Here is a 25,014-nt window from a genome sequence, read left to right as displayed (position 1 = left end):
AAGTTTAGTTTGTATTAGATTTTACTATTATAAACAAAATTCTTAATAAAAATTATATATATACAAAAGTAGTATTTACTGACAGGCGTCTGCTCAAGCATACCGTCCAGTTCACCTGCTGCACTTTACATTGAAGGAAAACACCTTCCTTACTATGCACTGTGACAGGAACACCCCCTCCCCTCTGGTCACTGCCCTCCATAAACATTTTTTGTGTGTGTGCAAGTTTACTGATTAAAATCAGGGGCACGATAAATATGGCTTGGACAGAACCATGATCATAGCCAAACCATAGGAAGAACTGAAATCCATAACAAGATGTCTTAAACTGGTCATTTCTGGTCAGTTTATGCAGAGAAGTCCAGCGGCTTAAGGCTGCAAAAGAGAAAAGCCTGAGGTCTCTCTCACTCCAAGATCAACAGCTGGTCACTTCAAGACACGTCCATGTAATTTCCTTGGCAACAATATGGAAGATGTTTGCCACTGCTTTTTAGTCTCACAGTACTCACATTTCCTGGTGGACCCCCAACCAGGCCTGCCCATCTTAGTTTTTCAGAATCAGCCAAGTTTGGTAGGTGGGCATAAGGGCAACAGGACAGTTAGATCTTTTAAAGCTTTTGTGCCTGAGATAGAATGGAATGACTGTTTCAGCTCAGTTCCAAAGGTGAAAGGTATACAAAAGATCCACCGTTTCTCAACTTACGGAAGTAGCTTCAAATCTGACTTTCACATCATTTCTGATGACAGGACAGTTCTTCAAACCAATTACTACCAAGTCATTTTCAAGATCAAGGAACAACTGAAACAAAACATATCCATCTTACTCTCACCCACTCCATGTTTCTTAAAATGCAAGGCTGTAGCTTACTAATTCCTTTTCTCATGCACTGAAATCACCATGGGGGAGCTTGGGGGGAGGTCTAGCTCATTCTCTGTTAATATTTCAATAGGTCTCTCCACTCCAGAGGACAGGATTACGTGTGTGAGAGACTGACAGCCATATGCATACTGCATTACGCATTCTGGCACAGAGGGAATTTTTGGGGATAAGAAGTCATGCCATAAACTGCCACTTAGCTCTTGAATAGATTATAGAGTTCTACCATTATAGTTCCATGCAAAATTAAGAGCTCTCCACTAGTGTTCTAGGTAATGATTAGCTCTACTTTGAATGCAGCTTTTCCTAGTTTAATTTGCTTCTCAAAAGTTACTATGAGCGTTAAAGATACATTCTCTGATCCTCAGGTGGATTAGTGACATCTCCCTCCCGCGAACCCACTCATACACCTCTAGTTAATTTATCACTATTTGTGGGAACTTAACTGACGCACAGTATAATCATCTAAAAGCCTTTCTGGATGTTAGACGAACAACAGCTATTTTTGTGAAGATCTGGAAAAGAATCTCTTACTCTCACAACATAGCACAAGAAGGAACAGCAGAAGCTGTCTCATTGCAAGTTAGACTACTTGTGCGCCTAGTGCTTTCTCTTCAATACCAGTTCTCCAGGATCTCAGATGAGAAGTTCCTCTCTCCCCATTTATAGATGCCAGAGACTGAAACTGAGGCATATACAGTATTTGGCATGCACACCACTAAGCATGGCCCTTCTCACTACTTTATGCATTACTGCCTATTTGGAGTTGCTCAATGAGTGAATTCAAAGCAAGGGTTCATGCAAGTGTCACTGCAACAGACAGATCTGTGCTGCAGCTGAACATGAAATGAGCGGGAATGCTATTGACAAAATCCCATCCTTCATGACTGCAGCATCTTTAAATTAACACAAAGCTCTGACCTTGCAATTTGCTTGGGTTGCACAATTACATTGAAATGCTACTTCCTTCTCCATGATTATCTTTATCCTGAAATCAGTCCCATTGCCTTTACCGACTCCTAAGTGGGGGGTGGGAGATGGAGACAAAAACATGTATTAGATAATTAATGGAACCAAACAGCAGAATTCATATCTCAGACAGAAAATATCTGTTGCAAAATGACCAGCTTTTTCATCTCCCAGTCCTTTCCAATCCAGTTTAAAATGCTCCCAAGATTGATCTGGGCTGTTCTGACAATTTGACCATATAAATGCTAGAAATCTAGTAATATTTATAGGTTTGCCAGTCTATAATTCATAGAGAACCATCAATCAATCATTCCTAGCTTGCTCTATTTTCAAGCTGGCCAATAACTGCCTCCTTTTACTTGGTCCACATCTAAGCAAGCATTTCTTTCACTCTTCACAAAAAGAAAACACACTAAACTGATAGGGTGTTTTTCTTTGTTTCATGTATGTCTATACAGTTATGTATCCATTGCTTTTGAAAAAATATGCAGTTATACTTTGAAGGGAAGCTGTGTAATTGGGGGATAGACTGCTTAAAAATTGCAAGTGCACTAAAAATCTCAACAGCTTCCAGCTTCATCACAGCAAACATAGATTGCCTTCCAACCCCTGAACCTTTTAATGCTGCCAAACCAACAGTTCTGTATTTGTGTACTTTCCCCAAATGTCCTGGCAGATTTCTACAATGGGTACCCTAAGATGCTGGGAGACAGATTGAGGAAAGAATCTCCACCAAATGGGAGCACCGATCTCTTGAAACATAAGGCAGCTGGTCAGTTCACTTCCTGAAGTAACGTTAGTGGACTTAAACAGCACCAACACAAGGATATGTTGCAGCTGCAACCCTGCTGAAGTGATGGTACTGTGCGATGGAGGGGGGCCATCTCACCTAAGTGCTGGGATTGCACCATCAACTGGAAGATCTCTTTCCTACAGCTTTTTAGTTGCACTTACCTTGGATAGCGTAGATTTTTATGCATTTGATTCTGAAAGGCTTCACTGGCGGGAGGATCAGGTTGTATTCTAATTTCAAGGTTGCGTAATATTCAACATACCTACTCTGCAAATAAAATTTGGAAATGCCTTGAGACAAAAATAATTTTACAAAGAAATCTATAATACCTTCTATCTCTACAAAGTCAAAATCTTAAGGAAAGCAAATGCCCCGCCAGTCCAAAAAATGGAGACATCATTCTCTGATGTTTGACTTCATAAGGGGAAAAATTTTAATACTCATCTCCCAAGCTTTGCTTAACCAAAACATGACCAAACCCAAAGCTCATATGACTGGATGAAAGGCAGTGAAACAGCAGTTAGAAATGCAAGGTGAAAACAGAAAATAACTATTTATTTACACAGCTAGTTTGTGCCAATCAACTGTGTTAGTTCTTTGATTCAACCTTACACATAGCTTCATAGGAAATTTTTACCTGTGATGGAGTTTCAACACCCTGATACTTGGTGCTAGCACTTTCATCAGTTCTTCTTTTACCAAAGTAGTCCAAACTTTCCTTAAAAATTGAGAATTGTGTTACTACAGCTTTGCAGCATCTTATAGTACTTGGTTTAAAAACAACTAGCTAGAGATCTTGTATCAGAAGAGTGCGCAACTTGGGGTGGGCAGGATGTCTCAGAGCTACACATGACTTTTGAGGGCATGTCAGAGCTACAATTCAGAAAATAGATGTGCCCAAGAAAACCAAGTAGGCAGAGTGGGGTGAAAATTGATTTGGATTTAATTAAAGAAACATATTTAATTATTTTCCTTTTCGTTCACATTATAAATTACAATTCAGCAGCGATTTTTGGAAGAACTCTACGGGCAGCACGAAAGTAACACCAACTTTAAAAAGGGTTCCAGGAGAGATCCAAGTAAGTAAAAGTTGGTCAGCTTAACGTCTGTTGCAGGCAAACGGGTAAAATAGTAATCAGGGAAAAAAACAACTGGACACACACAGGAAGAAGCCTTGCTGAAAGAATTTCACACAGTAAGAGAAGAGCATATCAGGTTCTATTAGATGCAGTCCTGGAGGTGGCAAATTCAAAGGCCTTATCGAAGATGACACTGAGCAAACAAGAAGCTGCATGCTATGTGGTTTGGCCATGCCACGCTGAAAGAGTATCAGTTTTTAATTCTATATTACATTTGGAACCCACACAGAAGAAATTATGGGAGGCAGCACTTTTCCACATGCTCTGCATAGTCATTTCAGACACTTTAATTCACTCAGAAACAAAAGGAAAAATATCAACATTGCTTTTGGTACCTTCGCATTCTTAAACTGGCCGCTGTCAATAAGCCAGATGCAAATCATAGTTCCAGTCCTACCTGCATCAAAAAGGGGAAATCAGTGACTTAAAAATAATGATGCTGTCATGTTTACTTGTTCCCAAGGACAGGGCTATGACAGCATCAGTATTAAGCACCCCCGCCCCTGCACTTCCTAACAAATCTGAAAAGCACCTGACCCTACCAAAAGCTCACTTTGCACATCTACCACCGGGTGATGCAAATAGCCTTTGCAGACAGCCACTGTCAGTGAATGCTGGATCTATTACAGAACCAGGTTTCCCATACGTCCCAGATAATTACTGAGGATCTGAGGTTTTCAGAAGGGCTAAAAATAACATTCTCCCTAAGCATGTCTATAAAGAAAGAGACTGGATCATTGCATTCTGCCTGGGGCTATTTCTCAAAACCTTATAAGGCTTCAGTCAGCACACCCCTTAACTACAGGTAGTCCTTGCTTAATGACCACAATTTTGGTTGCCAAGTGATGAGGTCGTTAAGTAAATCAGACCAGACTTTACAATCATTTTTGCAGCAGCTGTTAAGCGAACCATATGGTTGTTAAGCAAATCATGTGGTTTCCTGTTGATTTTATTTGCCAGAAGCTGGCTGGGAAGGTAAAAAAATGGTGGTCCTGTGACCACAGGATGCTGCAATGGTCGTAAATGCGAACTGATTACCGAGCACCCAAATCATGATCACGTGACCACAGGAAGCTGAGATGGTCATAAGTCAGGTTAGTGTGGTCGTTAAGTCCAAACCATTGCTAAATGAATGATCGTTAAGTGAGGACTACCTTTAGTATGTTATCTGGAAACATTTTATCAGCCCTTCAGCATTCACACTGACAGCTGCTAGCCTCTGGGTCCAATTCAGGGCATCATTGTACACACTTTCTCCTGCACCAGAGTAATTCTCAAAAGACTTCAAATGGATCTTTGGGAATGCCTTCCAAACCAGAAAGTTCACTTACCTTTCCCACCTTTACAATGTATTGCTACAACATTGTGGTTGTCCTGTTCCATCCACTGCCTCACATTAGCAGTAAATTTGAGCATCTCCCTTAAGGAAAAGGAAGAATGCCTCATTTAAGAGCTTATCCATTCTAGATATTACTGTAGAAAAATTAAAATGTCCTCTCATTTATCAAATCAGTACAAGTCCACCTAGCACTGGAATTTCTTATCACCACACACTCTTCCCACTTAAGCATCTTTAAACTGCCTCTAGGGAGAAGCCACATGAAGCACAAAGTTCATAGAGGAAACTTTAATTACTTTCGACTAAAAGGGCTTGCACTGCTCCTCACAGCTGGAAACCTGCTAAACTTATTAACAGTCTTCTTTTCCTGGGAGAGGACACAGACCGATTGGGCTGGAGGGCTTTTGTCAGGAAGGGTATTTTAAGATACGTTGTGATAGGTTGTGGGATCAGAGGAAGGGTCGGGGTAGGATAACCTGCCAGAGTGGCTTGGCCAGAGAACTGGACTACTGGCCCCAGAGTGTGGGTGTATGATCGGTTAACTGGCTCGTAAGGGAGGGATAAGTATTGTGACCACACCGTTAAGGATGGTGGCAGGATGATACTGGTTGTGATGGTTGAGAAGTACACGAGGGGCCCAGAGGAGCAACTGTGGGAAGACAGATCAACAATTTGGCAACGATCCCTGCTTCTGGATTTATACCATCAGCCCTTCAAGGTAGACCAGACTAGAAATCCAAAGTATGCAGGCCAATACTACTTTTACTATAAAGTTATAACAGAATCTTGCAAGCCCGAATGTATTTTGCCCCTCCCTGTATCTTTGTGAGAACAAGGGAGGGTTTTATGAGAGACATTTTCTCAGGTTACAGTTCTGCCCTGGACTCGGGTTTCTTTTATCTAACCCTTGTCCTGCTAGCAGCTCTTCTTCCTGTCCCTCAAAGTCATTCCTTCTTCTCATTACATATACTAAGGTTGTGCTAGTATTATAAAATGTTATATTGATTATATTGTTTTAAGAAATGCATATAGTAATTACTATATTGTTTTACTGTGATATTGATATTGTATATGTTTTAATTTCCCTTTATTGTGCTTAATTATATGCACACACTAAAAAAAACTACTAAAATAACTATCAGTGACCTTGGTCCCAAATTGCTGCTAGTAAATGCCATGTCTACCTACAATAAAACCACTTTTATCCACAATCTAGTTGTGAATGAATGAACAGAACTGGCATGTATTACCTAAACTTGGTGGGATGTTAACCTTTTCAAAAATCTGTCCTCCTTGGTTTGGGGTCCTGCAGCAACCCTGACACAAAGGCCAGAGAGGGAAGCAGCACTGTTCTTAAAAGACGCATTATTTGCCAGCAGGGCTCTGCTCCAGAGGCAACAGGGTGCAAATGTCTGTATCTGAATTAGGCAGTAGGGATTCCTGCTCAACTGATTCCCTTGCTGAGCATCTTGGTCTTTTGGCTGGCTGCTCTCCCTTTTTGGTACTGGGTGACCTCACTTTACTGGCCCTGGGAGCTGGGTAAGGGAAAGCCCAGAATTCATGGTCTCCATGGCAACCATAGGCTTGTCTCAGGTAATCTCTGGTTTGACAATGCAGGTAGACTTATACTTTACTTCTGAGCAATTGCTTTGTGATCTAGATATGGATGGCATTATATTTAACTATCTGTTATGGTCAGATCACTTCCTGATCCAACTAAGATTGACTGCCATCAGGACCTCTCCAGGACCCAAACCAATTAGAACATCTGTCCCAGATGCAGAATGGATCTGGAGTATTTCTGGAGGGCACTTGGGAAGTTTCCCAGCCAACCAGCAAGCAATTCTGCTAGCTGCTTAATTGACTGCTGGGAACAGGAAGAGACTTGGGTCTTGATGAGATTGCTCCAAAGCAGCCTGTTTGCCAATCTTGGGATTCATCTGTTTATGGAGGAGCTCCAAAGAGAAAGTGACAGAAACGATGGTTGGAGCATCACTGCAGAAAGACTAAAAGGGATTTTGACCAAGCACAGGTATGAGCTCACGTTAGAAGCTACACTACAGTGATTAGGAAGGCTAATCATCTTTATTTCTCCTCCATTAATGCAGTGATAAGCCAGCAGGCTTACTTTGGACAGTAAATTCCTTCTTCGGGAAGGATGATCAGCTAGGTCGCTTGCTTGACTACAACAAATATTTTGTATAGCACTTTGCCAATTGACTGAAGCCTTGCATGGTGTCCAATAGAGTGAGTGGAGTATTACCTGGCTGTGTTATCTGGGACCTATTGACTTTGGTGAAGGGGATAGGCTGCTCTCCAGCATGATCTCCATCACCTGTACGATGGCCCTCCTGGTTCCTGCAGGAGACAGGCTGGGCCCAGGAGGCTGTGAATGTCTTGTTTTAAGAGGAGGCACTGCTTGCAGCTTTGATGGAGGCTGTGGTATGCCCCCTTCTTAACAGACTCTACTGGGATCCAACTGTTTTAACAATTATCACCTCATCTCCAACACTCCCTGTCTAGGGAAGATTATGCAACAGGTGGTGGGGATGCAGCTGCAGAATGCCCTAGAAGACACAGATTATCTGAAGTCTTTTGAGTCAGGGTTCAGGCATGGGAACAAAATGGCATTCGTCACTCTGGCTGATAACCTTTGCTGGGACCTGGATGAAGGAAGTGCACTCCTCCTGGTCCTAACAAATTTCTCAGCAGCCTTTAAATACCATCCACCGTGGCATCATTCTGGATCACCCAGGAGGGCTAGGGGTTGGAAAGACTATTCTCCAGTGGTTCTGTTCCTTCCTGAATAGGCGGTTCCAGTCTGTGGTAATGGGGAACGAGAAGTTGGCCTGGTGGCTACTTCCTCTACTTTTAAACATCTGTATATCACTGGGAGAGGTCATCTGGTGCTTTGGGGTAAGGCACCATCAATATGCTGATGATATTTAATTATATCTTGCCACTCCCAGCCTGGCTGGAGATGCTATAGAAGTCTTGACCAATGCCTGGAGACTCTTAGGATCTGAATGGGAGAAAACAGGGTTAAGTTAAACCCAGCAAGAAGGAGTTAGTTTCTCTTGGACTCACAGCTCTTAATAGAGGAGCAGGTCAAGCTGTGACAAGGAGGTCCTTTGTTTCAGCTGGTACACCAGTTGCAGCCCTGCCTTCAGCTGGAAGAGCTTCTTATAGTGACTCCTGCCCTCATCACCACTTGCCTGGATAATTGCAAAGCACCCTACATGGGGCTACCTTTGAAGACCATTCAGAAACAGTAATTGGTCCAGAATGCAGCAGTCTGTGTATGGTCAGGTGCTTGACACTATGACCATGTTATACCATTTCTGCAAACCTTGCACTGGTGCCCTGGTGGTTTCTGGGTGGAATTCGAAGTGCTAGTTATAACCTACACAGCTCTTCATGGCTTAGCACTTAGTACACTCAGGGTGGCCTCCTTCAAGTGGATTTGACCCGTCCAAGGCTCTTCTCCTGGGAGAAGCTGCTGGTACTGCTTTATTTCTAGGAAGCGGTGGGGCTGAGGTCCAGAGGCACTATTTCTCTGTGATGGCCCCTGCCGTCTGGAATGGCCTCTCTCTGGAGATGAGACCGAGTCCATTGATTACAGCTTTCAGGAAGCAACTTAAAAGCAAGTTATTCCAGAGGGCCTTTGAGTGATAAATAATGTTGCAGGGTTCAGTTGTACAGAGTTTTAATTAATTTATGTTTTTATTATAGATGTTTTAATTGTAGTTTATTATTGTAAACTGCCAAGAGTAGTGAGATAACAGTATATAAATTCAATTTTTTTAAAAAATGTTGGAGAAGATTAAGGAATGCATGGTCCATATCTCTGCCAGAGATACAGTTTCTGAACACCCGAATAGGACTAGCAGCATAGGCTATTTTAATTTTTTCTCAAGATGTTTTTCATAGGCTACAGATATCTGCACACTGTACACAACTGGATTTGGTTTATTCAGCTATTTGGTATTTTGTCAAATCTACACAGAACCACTGCAGAATCATACTTACGCTAGAGTGGGAACACTGTGGTCATCAATAAACATCCGCTCCACTCTGTAATGGAAAAACTGTGGGTCATATCCCTGCTCACCTGCAGGAAAAAAAGTATACAAATATTAAATATATAAACCCAGATAAAGTTCCATTAGGAAGATTCCAAAGCAATACTTTGCTCAAATATCTAGACCCGATGTCCTTAAATGGTGCTTGAGGGCACCAATGAATCCACAGCAATTCCTTTGAGCATCCATCAGACTCCTTACCCCACCTGATTTTTTATATTAAAATGGACACACACAATTTTTAAAATGAGAAGCTGCATGCCTTCATCCTTATCTGTACTTTCCTGAATACCTGGGTCCTGTAAGAAAATTAAAATGTTGAGCAGCTTTAATCAACATGCTTACCTGGAAGCACACCTATCTGCTCAGAAAAAGGATAAAGTTAAGCCAGGGCAATAGAGCACATCCAGCAAAAGGAATACTAACAGTATGGCAGGTAACATTCTGGCAACTCTTTACTTTGAAATTGGTTACATCCCTGCCAGCCATTTTGAGAATAGGCAATCTTTACCAGCAATTGTTTTGAAACAGCACCCTTGTTCTTAAAACACCAAATATACCTACTCCAAAAAGGCTGGCAACCTCTGATCTATACCAAATTTTATGTGAGTTTGAGATAAATCTGCCTCCCTCTAATGAATGGATGGGAGTTCCATTTTTAACAGATTGGAGAAGGATTTTTTTATTTGCAACAAAAACATCTATATTGCAGTTATGTTTACAGAATCAGTTGTATCAACTTGCAGCATATATTTCATCTCAGTATTCAAAGCCCAACAGTTCATGGCCATCTGAAGTGTCAACACCTGTACTGTTCATCAAATACATATATAAGGATGCATACCACTGAATTGTCTAGAAAAAAACACTGTCTAGAAGAAAACAAAACTACAGCAATCCCAAATTTCCATTGGGGTTGACAGGATAGCAAACAGCAACATGCACAAACCTCCTCCCTATTATACTAGATTTTGTTGCTAATAGAAACAGCCTCCAGTCAGTATCTACAGTTTTTAGGCAGTTGCTGAGCTATAGAATAAGTCACTAATTCGATATCTATCCTAGAGTCTCCATGCTGGGCACCTGAATACAGAAGTTTCCTTGTTTAAATTTCTCACGTTAAGGTAAAATTGTTGGGCACAGTGAGAAAATTAAATGACATTTTCCTGACACTCCTTTAATGTTGCTGCTGTCACTGCTACCTGGTAAGTAGAAGTGGAAGCGACGGTGGTAATTAACATAAAGCACTCTGCCTAAAGCTCCAGAAGGTGAAAATTGGCTCTAATTGCAGAAACAGGAACTAAGCAGCATTAGACTTGGTGGAACAGCATTCCAGAATCTGGTACTGATGTTGTAAATCAAGTTTAACCCAGAAGAGTTTGATTCAACACTTGCCACAGTGAGGCTGGACATTAAGAAGTGACCTGAACAAATCAGATTAGGTGAAGTCCCTAGCTGAAGCAGCTTTTCCCAACTTGGTACCTTCTAGATATTTTGACATCACAACATCACAACTCAAGAATTTTCAGCCAGCAAGGTTTTTGAACCCATCATACTAAGCACTAAGCTGGGGAAAAATGACCTGAGGAAGACCAAGTAACAGTCACTGTGCTGAAGAGGTTAAAAAAAGTGGGAAGGAATATGTAGGTATCTCAATGCTATTATCATAAACACTGAGTTCTAAAACACTCAGAACTTAATTTTAAAAGGAAGCAGATAGTGATTTAGTGTGATGTGGTTCAGGTATTAGAAGAGTGATACCCAGGTTCATGTCCCCCATCAGCTATGGAAATTCACTGCATAGCTAGAAGACAAAGCTAAGACTGAAGGTGGTGCATGCCCTGATTTGTGATTAGAAGAGATCCAGATAACGTTTTTCCTGTCTGCTCCAGTTTTGGTAACTAAGAAACAAAATGATACTTACTACAAAGATTGTAGACTTTGTAGTGGTCTTCGTGTTTTGTATCCAAGAGCTTTGCAACTTCCTTATAAAAGAGAATAAGGTAGTGTAATTGTCAAGGAGGTGTGAATTATTAAATACTTTATTTGTGTAATGGGTTTCCCACAGAAAGGAAGTATTTCAAGGAAGATTCAAATCTCAGACAGAGGTCTCTGATGCCAATTACAGTGGATATAAAAAGTATACACACCCCTGTTAAAAATGCCAGGTTTTTGAGATGTAAAAAAATCACACCAAGGTAAATCACTTCAGAATTTTTTCCACCTTTAATATAACATACAAGCTGTACAATTCAATTGAAAAACAAACTGAAATCTTTAAGGGGGGAAAATAATAAAAAAAAAAACTAGAATAATTGACTGCTGGGAGTCCGTCAGCATGGCACATCTTGCCTTGGGAATCTTTGCCCACTCTTCCTTGCACCAAACACACTTTCTGGAATTATGGCCAAAAAGTTCAAAGAAAAACAGCCAAGCCCGGCTACATTTTGCAAAAGCCTACATCAAGTCTGACAAAAGCATGTGGGAAAATTTGTTATGGTCTGATGAGACCAAGGCTGAACTGTTTGGCCATACTTCCAAAAAGTATGTTTGGAGCAAAAACAACACTGCGCATCACCAAAAGTACCCCAGACCCACAGTGAATCCTGGTGGCGGCAGCATGATGCTTTGGGGCTGCTTTTCTTCAGCTGGGACTGGGGCTTTAGTCAAAGTGGAGGGAAGCATGAGCAGTTCCAAATATTTTTTTATTTATTTATCCAATTTGTCCCCGCCCATCTCCTCCCATTGGGGGACTCTGGGCGGTTTACAACAATCAATTAACACAACAATCATAAAATATACAGTATAAAATTACAATAATAAATAATATAAATAAGAGTAAAGATAAAAAGTCTAAGTGGTGAAAGAATCTAAAGCAGTCCAAGTGTGGGAGGAGTGGTCTATAGCAGCCATTCCCATGTAGATCTGTTCCCCTCTCCACCCCAAGTGAGGCAGCAGAGCCAGGTCTTCAGACTCCTCTGAAAGGTCAGGAGCGAAGGGGGCAATCTCACCTCCGGGGGCAGCATGTTCCACAGGGCGGGAGCTACTGCAGAGAAGGCCCGCTTCCTGGACCCCGCCAAATGAAGTTGTCTTAAAGACGGGGTCTGCAGCATGCCCTCTCTGCACAATCGGGTGGGACAGGTTGATATAATGGGGAAGAGGCGGTCCCTCAGTTAACCTGGCCCCATGCCATGTAGGGCTTTAAAGGTGATAACCAACACCTTGAATTGGACCCGGAAGCAAACTGGTACCCAATGCAGCTCACGCAGCAGCGGTGTTACATGTGCCCTTCTGGGGGCACCAAAAACAGCTCGCACGGCTGCGTTCTGGACCAGCTGAAGCTTCTGGATACTTTACAAGGGTAGCCCCATGTAGAGTGCATTGCAACAGTCTATATGAGAGATAACAAGGGTATAAGTGACTGTTCGAAGGGCCTCCCGGTCCAGGAAAGAGTGTAACTGATGCACAGCACGTAGCTGCACAAAGGCTCTCCTGGCCAAGGCTGCCACCTGCTCTTCAAGCAGAAGCCATGAATCCAAGAGGACCCCCAAGTAACGCACCAGGTCAATTTTGGCACAAAATCTTCAGGCCTCTACTAAAATGCTGAAGATGAAGAGGAATTTCACCTTTCAGCACAACAACGACCCAGAGCATACCTCCAAATCAACAAAAGAATGGCTTCACCAGAAGATCAAAGTTTTGGAATGGCCCAGCCAGAGCCCGGACCTGAATCCAAGTGAAAATCTGTGGGGTGACCCGAAGAGGGCTGTGCGCAGGAGACGCCCTTGCTGTCCTGACAGATTTGGAGCGCTTCTGCAAGGAAGAGTGGGCAAAGATTCCCAAGGGAAGATGTGCCATGCTGATAGACTCCTACCCCAAAAGACCGAATGCTGCCATAAAATCCAAAGGTGCTTCAACAAAATATTAGTTTAAGGGTGTGCACACTTCTGCAACCACATTATTCTAGTTTTTTTATTTTTTATTTTTCCCCCCTAAAAGATTTCAGTTTGTTTTTCAACTGAATTGTACAGCTTGTATGTTATATTAAAGGTGGAAAAAATTCTGAAGTGATTTATCTTGGTCTGATCTTTTTACATCTCAAAAACCTGGCATTTTAACAGGGGTGCGTAGACTTTTTATATTCACGTATAGAGCTGTACAGCAACCTCCTGCAACCTGACTTCTACTCTCATAATTTCTAACCAGCATGCCTAAACAGAATTATAAATGTTGGCATAGCTAGATTCCATCAGTAAGCTAAAGCACTTCTTTGGGGAAGTGTGGGTTTAAATAAACATGTCAATTACTACTTTAAAAAAAACAAAACAGGAGAGACAAACCAAAGTAAATACACTGTATATACTCACAGATAAGACCATCCGTGGATAAGCTGTCCCTTGAATTTTTAATCAAAATACCGTACCATAAAAAATGAACCACCTGTACTTTTAGTTGACCCTCAAAATTTTTGTATGTTTTAATTTTCACAATTGGCTTATCTTCAGATGGCTTATTTTTCATCATATTTTGGTTAGAAATTCAAGGGTTGGCTTATTTGCGAATATATACAGGTACTTTAAAAAAGTATAACCATATATGCTCAAGGATAAGCCCATCCATGGATAAGCTGAACCCAATTTTGGGAACTAAAACGCTTGGTTTAACTGCAAGTATATATGGGTATGTGCTTCTCATACTATAACCCATAGTGAGGACCTACAGCAAATCTTCATTTTGCAGATCATACTGATTTTGCAAATCATACTGATTTTGCAGATCATACTGATTTGCAAACTGGAAAGAATGTACTTTTCACTGCTAAATTTGATAATTGCTGAAGGAGCCAGATAGTCAGCATTCTGAGGCCTGCAGAAAAGAGACCTTAAAGGTCAACTCACCAATTTGGAAGAGGGATTTAATACCACTAGCATACAAAAGCAACTGTCATGAGTAAGGATGGCGAGCAGGGGGCTCCCACCCAGACTGTCAAGCGCATGTGTAGCACTGAGGAACTGTTCAGCCATTCAAAGAGACACAGATCGGGACCGCCTTAACCTTTGGGGTTTATATGGCTGGGTTTTCCCACGCTTCCTCAGTTTGTTAGGATTCTTGTTAAGTACTACTAATAAATATTAGAGACCAAGTCATTGTCTCAGTGTGTTTCCTGGTAATCAGGACATCAACTCTCAAAAAGTGGCACACTGACTGCTATTTGTCCACTTAGGTCCATTTAATAGTATAACTAGATAACCAGTTTGGTCTAATGGTTAAGATGCTGGGCTAGAAACCAGGGGACTGAGAGTTCTAGTCCTGCCTTAGGCATGAAAGCCGGCTGGGTGTCCTCGGGCTGGTCACTCTCTCTCAGCCCAACCCACCTCACAGGGTGGTTGTTGTGGGGAAAATAGGAGGAGGAAGGAGTATTAGGTATATTCCCTGCCTTGAGTTATTTATAAAAAATAATTAAGGCAGGATAGAAAATAAATAAATAAAATAAATAAGTTTCTTCATCTTCATGGGACAGAGCCTGCTCATGGCCTCAACTCCACCTCCTTGCATAGATATGGCAACAGCCCACTCACAGCAGCAACCCCCCTTCCCTGCATGCATTAGTCAGCTGCGAAGGACCCACTCACCAATCAGACCCTCTTCCTTGCATGCATCGACAATTAGCTGAAAACTGGTTCACTGACACATACAAGCGGTAATACCAGTAACAGCATTCAAAAAAATAGTGAACAAAAATAGTGAAAATAGTGAAAAATAGTGAACTGTCTCGAGTACAGTTATCTTTTCTCCTTGCTTAACATTGAAAACTATTTTCAATGGATTTATGACTAAAGCTTTGAGGAAAAAATATTCTTTTATTTTGCAGTAAAGCTTTAACAACCAAGAGGTCCTTTCTTCTATGATTAACATGACTTACCATCTTACTAACATTAAACATAGCCAATAATAATTATAACTGGGAGTGGGGGAGAGCAAAGAGGAAGATTCACAGAATGACAGAAATTATTTCCATCTTCTTTTAGACTTTAAATTACCCAGATAGGATTCCTGTAGAAAGCTTGCTGCCCAGAAGATGGAAACGACATTGCTATAACACGAGCTGATGGATAAATACAAATAAGCAAAAGAAGAAAGAAAAGGTAAGATTCGCATTGTGAGACAAATGTGAGATTTTTCATGGGTTCAGCACTTCTTTGAATACAGTCATGTGAAGAAGTATGTACACCCCATAGATTTTTTTTAACTTTTTCAACGTATTTCAACATACAGATATTTGATCTTCATGTCAACAATATAAATAGATAAAGGGGATAAAATATAACAAATATCATGCACCATTTACATTTTGTAGTCCATTGTGTAATTTAAATAAACCTAAATGCAAATTTTGCATGTGGAAAAACTAAGTACACCCATACGTTTATCACTACCTCAGATACCTAACATTAGAATCAGGTGTACCAGATCAGGTCTTATTGAACCTGTTTTATTGAAACCTCAAACATTTAGTCTGATTTGCTCTTTGTTGTTGATGTGTGTGATATCACCCTGCTTAGATCTAAAGAGCTCTCAGAGGCTTTCAAAAAGGAGGTTACGGTATAGATGCCTATGAGTCTGGAAAGAGATTTCAAAAGGTCACCAAACAATTGGACAACAATGATTCCACCCTCCAGAAGATCATATACAAGTGGAGATTTCAAACAGCCAACTTGCCCAGGCTAAGCAGTCCCAGCAACTTCAGCTCAGGAGCAGAAACAAGATGCTGAAAGAAGTGTCTAAGAACCCCTGAATTTCATCACAGGATCTACTGGTAGCTCTTGCCACTATTAATGTCAAAGTGCAGGAGTCTACCAGTAGAAAGCTGCTGCACAAATCAGATCCACATAGGAGATGTGCCAGGAGGAAATTTTTGCTGTCCAGAAAGAACATCAGGACAAGACTAGAGTTTGCTCATGAACACCTAGGCAAAGACCAAGGCTTCTGGAACAATGTGCTCTGGGCAGACAAGGCAAAGGTAGAGTTATTTGGCCACAGTACCAGAAGACGTGTTTGGCAAAAACCACAGACAGCATTTCACCAGAAGAACCTGATGCCAACTGAAAAGCATGGTGGTGGAAATGTTATGGTTTGGGGCTGCTCTGCTGCATCAGGGCCTGGGCAGCTTAACATCCCAAAATCCACTTGAAATTCTTCATTGTACCAGAGGGTGCTTGAGGATATGTGAGACCATCTGTCAGAAGACTGAAACTCAACCAGAAGTGGACTTTGCAACATGACAATGACCAGTGTCATATTAGATAATGACTAAACATCCCAGTAAATCCACCAAGGAATCACTAAAAAAAAAAAGGGAAATGGACAGTTCCAAAATGGCCAAGTTAAAGCCCAGATCTAAATCCCATTGAGATGCTGTAGGGCGACTTGAAATGGGTTGTGTGTGCAAGAAACCCTTCAAACATTGCAGAGCTGAAAAAATTCTGCATGAAGGAATGGGAAGAAGTTTCTCCCAGCTGATGTCAAAGATAGACAGTTATAAGAAATGCCTACTGAGGTTGTTTCTGCCAAAGGGGGCAATACCAGGTATTAGAGCCAAAAGCATACTTATTTTTTCAGAGAAGGAAATGGAGTATCTGTTCATTTTTTTGTTGAATAATGATTGCAAAGTCAATTTTATAGGGTTTTTTTTCTTCAATTACATCACCTTTATATTTATATACTGTTTGAATGAAGACAAAATATTGATATGCCCACATATGTTAAAAAAGAAAAAAACTTTACATGGAGTGTACTTTTTCACATGACTGTAGATTAAAAGCAAGAGAAACCATTAAATAATTTTAGAGATTACGACAAGCCCCTTCCTGTCACATAAATCTCTGGGGTTTGGAATTTGTACATGCACAAACGTGACAGCTTGAGATCCTATGGTCATAGCTGCAGATATAACTCTGGTAAAACATTCTTAAAGGGAGAGAACTGGATTAATTAGTGACTTAACCAGTCCAGAAGTACAAAAGATAAAAAAAACAAAACAAAACAGAAGCAGGACACTAAGCAAGCACCAAATTTTAGGCAGGAAATAAGTGTGTGTGTGTCAGTGACTTAACAAATACCCCATGGTTTACATTAATAATGCAGAACAAATGTAATGAAAAAGGACTGAAGATACTGGATACAGAGTCAGGATACTTCCAGGCTGGGGAAATGTTGGACTGTTTTGCTCCAATTCAAGATGTTTAATTTTTTTCTAAGCTTAATATGCAATTCAGACTCTTTTCCCCAATATGTCAGACTGGCTTCCCCAATTTAAAAGGCTTTCTCCAGACCATTCCAGATATAGATTAGATACTGTATAATGTTTAATTATATAAATGTTTTGGTTAGGAGTAAAATTGTAATGAAGGAGGATATGTTTAACTCTGTTTTGGTGAGGAGTAAAAGTGTAATGAGGAAGGATAATATTTGATTACCTGTGTATTATGGGGGGAATTTTTTTATGTTATAAAATGCTTTTTTATATATATCCATTTTAAGGGAAAAATAGTGTTTTAGAGAAAATGTTATATTGAGAATGGAATTGTATTATAGAAGTAATGCTCATTCCAGTTTGAACACTCCCGACCTTCCGGAGGGGCTTGAAGACCTGGTTTTGCCGCCTCGCCTGGGATGGGAAGGGCAATAGTTCTTCCTGGGGGTAGCTGGTGATGTAGAGTTCTCCCGACGGAATGGAAATCTCCCACTTGGATTTTATATTTATATTTTTATTATTTTAATATTGGTGATTTTATGATGTCAGGTTTTAAGGTGAATTTTATGGTAAACCGCCCAGAGTCCCCCTTTTAGGGGGAGATGGGCGGTGATAGAAATGTGAATAAATAAATAAATAAACTAGAGTAAGAAATTGATATTGACTTATTTATATCTTTGTTGTAGAAAGTCGGAAGTTAGTTAAGTATGTAGTAGTCATTTTTTATATTTTCAAGCTTTTTAGTTCCTTTTTTCTCTTGTAGTATACTTTATTTCATTTCTTGTAGTTTTTATGTATTTGTTGAAAAACTTAATAAAGCTTTATTAAAAAAAAAGATATAGATACCTGATAACCTATTCTCCCCATAATGGACTGATGAAAAGATAATAAGCCCGGCATTTTTTAGATTTTGCAAATTTTGTAAATGTGAAGGAGTAAAATCTAGAATTATAAACTTGCTGCTTTTAATAAAGAAACAGAAAAAGTGTGTGGCATTACAGTGAAGATATAAAAGGCATCCAACAAATAAAAAGAAAAACATATTCACCATCTGACCTAGTGAAGGATCAAGCAATTTATATCAGTGTCATGCCATCAGAACTCTTACGACATACAGAAAAGGTGCTACAGGTAAGAAAATAATTCTATTTCTCTAGCAACAAAAAGAGAGCCAGTTTGGCCTAGCGGTTAAGGCACCGGGCTAGAAACCAGGAGTCTGAGAGTTCCAGTCCCGCCTTGGGCATGAAAGCCGGCTGGGTGACCCTGGGCCAGTCCCTCTCTCTCAGCCCAACCCACCTCACAGGGTTGCTGTTGTGGGGAAAACAGGAGGAGGAAGGAGTATTTGGTATGTTTGCTGCCTTGTGTTATTTATAAAAATAATAAAGGTGGGATATAAAATAAATTAAATAAATAAACAAAAAATGTTTGAGAATAAGGAAAAAAGAATATTCTTAAAGTAAAAGAAGTATTTTATTGGAACATATCTAAATCCCTAAATCGATCAGTAACTGTTCATATTATGCAGTACAAATGGATTTATAAAGGTCCACGAAAAAGATAGACATGTTACTAATCTATCTTATCCAATTTTAGGTTCTGCAACTTTCCCAGAATTGCCAGTCAACATGTCAATGGCTATGTTACTTAAGATACTTTGGGCACTGTAATCCCAAACACTTGGAGAACATCACAATGGGGAAAACTGGACTAGAGTTTCTTTCAGGCTACAGCTGAAGGACCTGCTCAAGATCTAGTCACTCATTGACTACTAGCAAGAGAAGATGACTCCACAGTCCACTGGCAAAAGCTGCTAATGCAATTAACACACAATGGTATTTTCCCCCCATTCTTCCTCATTCCCTGGGACCAGCATTCTGCCCTTTGTGAGGAACATCACTGATCCATGATATCAAAAGTGTATGCGTAAAGATTATCTATTTTATAACACTGTATAGCCAAACATAATGACAGAATTAAAGATCTAATTTCCTTCTGATACAAAGACAGGCACAACTATATAAATATAAAAGGCCAAAAAGAGGCGGCATTGGCTCTTGGCCGGCCACATTAAGATTTTGTTACGTGATTCTTAGCTCTACAGCTATCCTGTTGTGCATGGTTACACTTTAACTGCTCAGTATAATTGGCAAGGTCTACCTCAGCAATCAATAATTCTCAACACAAAGAAGCAATAGTGAAGGCATGACTACACTTCCCTAGTTTCAGTCTCTAGAGATGGGAAATGGAACAAAGAGGAGGTTTTCTCTTACACACATTCTTCCGTTATCCTTGGATGCCTAGATTTCCATTTATAACCAATTTGTCCACTAGTCAAGAAATACCAACCAGTGACATAAGTGAGATCCAAGTCAAAGCCACCTCTTGTGTAACGCCTTTTATTTTCTGAGACCTGCCAGGCAAAAGAAAAAAAATCCAATAATATTAAATGGCGATGTTAGGAAACAAACTGGTCAGTCATGAAAGCAGAAATTCCAGAAATTATCCCATGGAAAGATGAAGGCACCTTTAAATCACTCAGCTCCTGGTAACTACCCCACACAACAGTGCAGAAATGGTTTTCCACTAAACACTTCTGGAAAATTTTTCCAATATCCCAGTTTAGGAAAGCAGTATTAGTATTCCCTTGATGGTCTTTTATTCACATGCTAATCAGGCCTGATCCTGCCTAACTTTGAAGCCCTCTGGCTTCACAATCATAACTTAGTTTAGTTCAGCAGGTGCAGAAGCACTTTTCTGAAAGCACTGCAAAGGCTGGTTCAGTGAACAGTAATCTGTGTTAAACACAAGGTACATGCTCTATCCACCAAAAAATAAAATAAAATAAAATAAAACCCTCCACTAAACCTCTACAATAAGCTATCCAAAATTAGCAGGTTTTTTTTCTTCAAAAATCAGGCTGTTGTTTGGTCACAGTTTAGGATGGAAATGTAAATATTGGAAGTCAGAGAGAGATTATTTGCAAGAAAGTACTATCTGCAGCCAAGTCTTCATCCCAGCCTATGTGGCTTTTTAAAATATATCCTCAGACAATTTACACATCTACGATGTTACCTCTTTTTTAAAACATTTAAAATCAGGTGGTATAACTAAGCAAAAATCTACTGAAAATCAAAGAGATGTGTTTGGACATAGCACTGTCACCCACTTGCAAATGTATAATTCTGCTACATCACTGTTAAAATGCAGGACCATATACATACGCTACTTTGAGCTCAGGCTTTCAGTGCATAAAATTCACAAAGACCCTGATGTGAGAGCTTCAGCCTGACTGTAATGGGTTCTTCAGTAATTCAAGAATAAGAGCTTCAAGAGCAAAATTTGTAACCACTGTGAAGCAGATGATCTGTTATCTGAAACGCTGAATGAAAACCTGAATATTATGTGGAATCACAAGGCCTGAAAAGGTCTAAATCTTTAGCTTCTAAAAAAGGACCTCAATGTTTCCTGTCTGGTGCTCTCTGGACTGACTGGAAATGCAATCCTCAATTCTAAGCTAACATGACCAAAGGCTAAGAGATCTGGGAATTGCAAATCCCACACATTACAAAATCCCAAACATTACAAAACAGCCAAGGAAGTGAATACCATCATATGTGATCTGAGCCTCCCATCTTCCCGTGAAGGAGTCCTCAAGTCCTTCTATCCTATCTTCCTTACAAAGATACCACAGAATTTAAGAAAAAAGCCAGTTAAGAATAAATGAAGATATTCATGCTTATTAAAAGGAAGAACAGCCAACTGGAGATTTCAGAATATATACACAAAAAGTACGGTCTACCTGTTTACAGGAAGTCAAGCATGTAAACAACTGTATCAACCTTCCTAAGAAGTGAATCCAGCAAATCTGGGCACAGAACTGACAAAATTCTATTTTACTTACCATCCTCCGGGCCATTTTTTCAAATCGTTCTGCCTCAGCAGCCAATCGAAAAATTCTTATCAGAATTATAACCTTCAACATTCGAAAAATGATAACTGTCCTGGGAAGTAGAAGGAATGGGATGATATCGCATGTTAGCACAAGGTATAAACATTGGCTGTACCTAGCTCACAGTTTAGCTCCAACCCCAGTGGTATTTCAAGCTTAGGAGCCTGTAAGTTTCAATCGTGCCAAACTACTAGACAACCTCGTCTCCTGCCACATCTTCCCATGGATAAGGACAGTGTGGGAATCTATAGATATCAGAGTTGAAGTGGTAGAAGAGGAGGTGAGAATGCCATTTGATAGCTGTTCTGTTTTGGGGGCAAATGAAAGAAGAGCCAATATTGTTAAGACAGACAGGATATACAAAAAAAAAAAAAAAAAACCTCCCACAGTAAGGTAGGTAAAACCAGTGCATGCAAGACGTGATCGTTAACAATTTGCCCACCTCTCCCTTTTAAAGAATAAAAATTGAGATCTTTAACAAATAGGAATGAACAAAAACATTGTATTTCTTTCCTTTGTGGTTGGGCCGTTCAGGTGCATATTTCTTACCTTGGAATTAGCGTAATTCCACCCAAGTCAGAGGAAATATAAATAATATCGATCAACAATGCACCCACAACAATGGTGCTATCTAGAATGTTTAATTTGGACTGGAAGTACTTTTTGAAGCTGAAATGCAAAACAGATAAGGATATTCAAACATTAAATAAGTAACAATAGTTTAATACTGTAGTTGCCCTCTCCCAGCATAAAAATGATACAGCTGCCGCCAATAAAACTGCAAGGCTGAGCAGGGGAGGAGGAGGGAAGACAAGATGTCTACCTGGAGCTCTGCAGAGAGCCTTTATTTTTCTTCCCTCAGACTGAACTCTGTAGAAAAAAGTGTAGTTCTATAGAGAGTAACAATAGGGCCAATATAGGGTTTAAAACAAAAGAAATATAGGGGTCAGCAATCAATATATTAGAGATATAGAATAGAAAGATATGAAGATACAGAATAAAGTGTGGATAAAGAGCTTATGGAAAATAGATAGTTAAAATGGAATATAGTTTTAGTGGTATGATACTCATTTCTGAAATAGCTGAAGGCATTTATAATTTATAGTTCCTTTTTTTGTTGTTGTTAGCTTTCCTTGTTTTGCAAAGTAAGTCTCCCCCAGCCACTGAAGGGAGGTTCAAAAACCAAAACCAGCAGGTTTCTCATGCTTTGAGACTTTATTGAGTCTGGTTCAATCTGATTATTTGTGGTTCAAAAATAGAGTCCCTCCCACCAGCCTGGATTTTACATTTCTCTTGGATTTTATTTATTTATTGGGTTTTATTATAATTGTTTTATGTGATTTTAATGTTTATGTTTTATGGGGAATTTTATTGTAAACCACCCAGAGTCCCTCTTCTGGGGGAGATGGGCGGTGGCTAAATGTGAGTGAGTGAGTAAATAAATAAAATCCCGCCACAGCATTCCACACTGCAACGGTCTGCTGCAAGACCCATATGATATACATTATCATCTCAGAATCCGTATTTAATCAAAACAGAGTTGCTGAATTATAAGAAGTTGGCATCAGCATCTTTGGGGGAAGCACAATATTTTTAAAATACAAAAAAAAGTGATTTTGAAAAGCTAGACACACAATCCCTTTACAAGAAACAGCTCAGCACTGATCACATTCAGTGATCATAAATTACAGACTGTTGGGGGGAAAACTGGAAGGAGACATGAAACTGAGGTTGCTTCTAGATTATGCCTTTGTTGTGTAACTGCCCTGCCTCATTCATGACATTTTACAGAAAGTCAAGATGATGTAAAATTCCACTTAGAAGCCTCCTGTATTTTCCTCATCAATTCTTACATCTTTTCTTTCTACCATAAAAATATAAATTAAAAAAAGGAAAACAGAAGCTCAATGATATATTGCAGTCCAAACTTTTTTTTTTTGACAGATCCCAAAAAACCTTTAAACCTTTAAAAAAAAACTTTAAAATATTTTTATTTCCAATGCACTTCTACTCTAAGAATTTATAGATCTCCCTTCAATCCTTAGGGCTAGTTCTAAATTCCCATATTTCATTCCATTAAGACTTCTATAAAATCAGCAGGTTTCTATATGCACATATGCTCTTACCCTTCAATAAACACTTGCAGGATTATATCTACGAGGAAAAATAGCCCTATACTCAAAGAGATGTTTCCAATTGTGTATTCAACAGAGCCATATGAGTCACCAATCAATAGAGAAAGAATCATAAGTGTAATGTCCACAAAAATAAGCACTAAACCAAAAAATCTGCAAATGCAAGGGAGATGAGAAACATAGACATATTTCAAAACAAAAAGAATGCAAATCACAACTCTAAACTTCTTGTTTTCCTATTACAGAAGATGTTAAGTTCCAATTGTTTTTCGACTACATCTTCTGTTATCTCCAGCTACCATTAACTACAGTTTTTGATATGTTGATGAAGATTCTCAGTCATCCAGGTGGAATTGTCTGTAGGTTGAGTCATGGCAACTGGATTTCTTTCTTTTTGGTTGAAATGTTTCGCTGCTTGTCCAAGCAGCTTCTTCAGTCTGGGCAAAGGTTGGTAAGGGGACCCCATATATGTCTTCCAGGGTGGCCGCATTGTCCCTACACCTGAATGGCTTGTTACAGTTTTTGATAATGTGAGCTATAGTGAAATAAATTCTGGGGATTCTTATTTTGGAGAGAAAATGCCCTATGAAACCCTACCAATTCAGTGGTGTAATAAGGTGCCAGGGAGCCACAAGTGAAACAGTTGAAAGCACATGGGAAAACTGTCAATCACATGTATTAATGCAAATATTTTAGTAAACTCAGATAGCGGCCCAAGATTAGAGAATATTTTATCAAGAAGCACATAGCACAATCACGTGCTGGAGGCATGTGCATTACAGACTGGGTCATTAGATTGTGCTAGACCATGACATGGTTTGTTTGGTGTCATGTGAAACCAGACTCTATGGATTGCAAAGTATAATTTATGGCTTAATAGTTGAGTAAATCCAGCAAACTGTTTTACTGAAGAAACCATGGTTTATAAAAACGTTTAAACTGAGCAATACATTCTGACACAGTAAATCTGTAGTACATGTGCACAAACTGTACTTAGATAGATGTATAGAAGAATTAATATAATTTGCTTTCATTCAATGGAAGCAATTCTGACTTCCACAATTCTGAAAGTAGAAAATTGAAAAGGAAAAATTAAATTCACTGTACAATTCCTTCCCTGTACTTTATTACAGTACATTTAAACATAATACTTACCTGAATCCAAAAGACATCACACATGGAGATACCACTTTTTTAATCTTGCTGGATAGTTGGGGGAGAAAGGGAGTGAAAGAAAATTATTAAGGATTTTGACTGAGATTTCAAAGAACAAGTCAAGCCTATCAAAACAGAATTACGTTTGATCTCGCTGATCAAGTTTAAGTTGTGGTATCGATTCCAGAGTTTACCAGTTATTAGCAAACTGATCATTTCTGGAGTTTATTATATAAATTTGGACATCAAGGATGCCTGAAACTCCAGTGCTTACCTCTCAGCATTTAAAGTTTTTCACACTGCTTTTCCAAGGCTCCACCTT

At 39.7% G+C, this 25,014-nt stretch overlaps 1 protein-coding gene across 1 annotated transcript in view; it reads right to left on the bottom strand.

Moving 5' to 3' along the window:
• Positions 1 to 25,014, bottom strand: part of LOC134494711 (phosphatidylinositol 3,4,5-trisphosphate 3-phosphatase TPTE2-like) — a 30,212-nt gene that overhangs the window by 3,230 nt on the left and 1,968 nt on the right. The window contains exons 3-15 of the mRNA XM_063299990.1: positions 23,529 to 23,690; positions 21,952 to 22,071; positions 21,355 to 21,454; positions 19,800 to 19,863; positions 15,241 to 15,305; positions 11,124 to 11,184; positions 9,147 to 9,228; positions 5,110 to 5,198; positions 4,114 to 4,175; positions 3,277 to 3,357; positions 2,801 to 2,906; positions 1,799 to 1,896; positions 704 to 799 (exon numbers count right to left, since the gene is read on the bottom strand). Of these exons, the coding sequence (XP_063156060.1) occupies positions 704 to 799; positions 1,799 to 1,896; positions 2,801 to 2,906; positions 3,277 to 3,357; positions 4,114 to 4,175; positions 5,110 to 5,198; positions 9,147 to 9,228; positions 11,124 to 11,184; positions 15,241 to 15,305; positions 19,800 to 19,863; positions 21,355 to 21,454; positions 21,952 to 22,071; positions 23,529 to 23,690 (1,186 nt within the window). The remainder of the gene's footprint in view (positions 1 to 703; positions 800 to 1,798; positions 1,897 to 2,800; positions 2,907 to 3,276; positions 3,358 to 4,113; positions 4,176 to 5,109; positions 5,199 to 9,146; positions 9,229 to 11,123; positions 11,185 to 15,240; positions 15,306 to 19,799; positions 19,864 to 21,354; positions 21,455 to 21,951; positions 22,072 to 23,528; positions 23,691 to 25,014) is intronic.

Source organism: Candoia aspera, chromosome 1, assembly GCF_035149785.1.
Source record: "Candoia aspera isolate rCanAsp1 chromosome 1, rCanAsp1.hap2, whole genome shotgun sequence".
NCBI classification, from domain to species: Eukaryota; Metazoa; Chordata; class Lepidosauria; order Squamata; family Boidae; genus Candoia; species Candoia aspera.
This window is presented reverse-complemented; position numbering and strand designations above follow the sequence as displayed.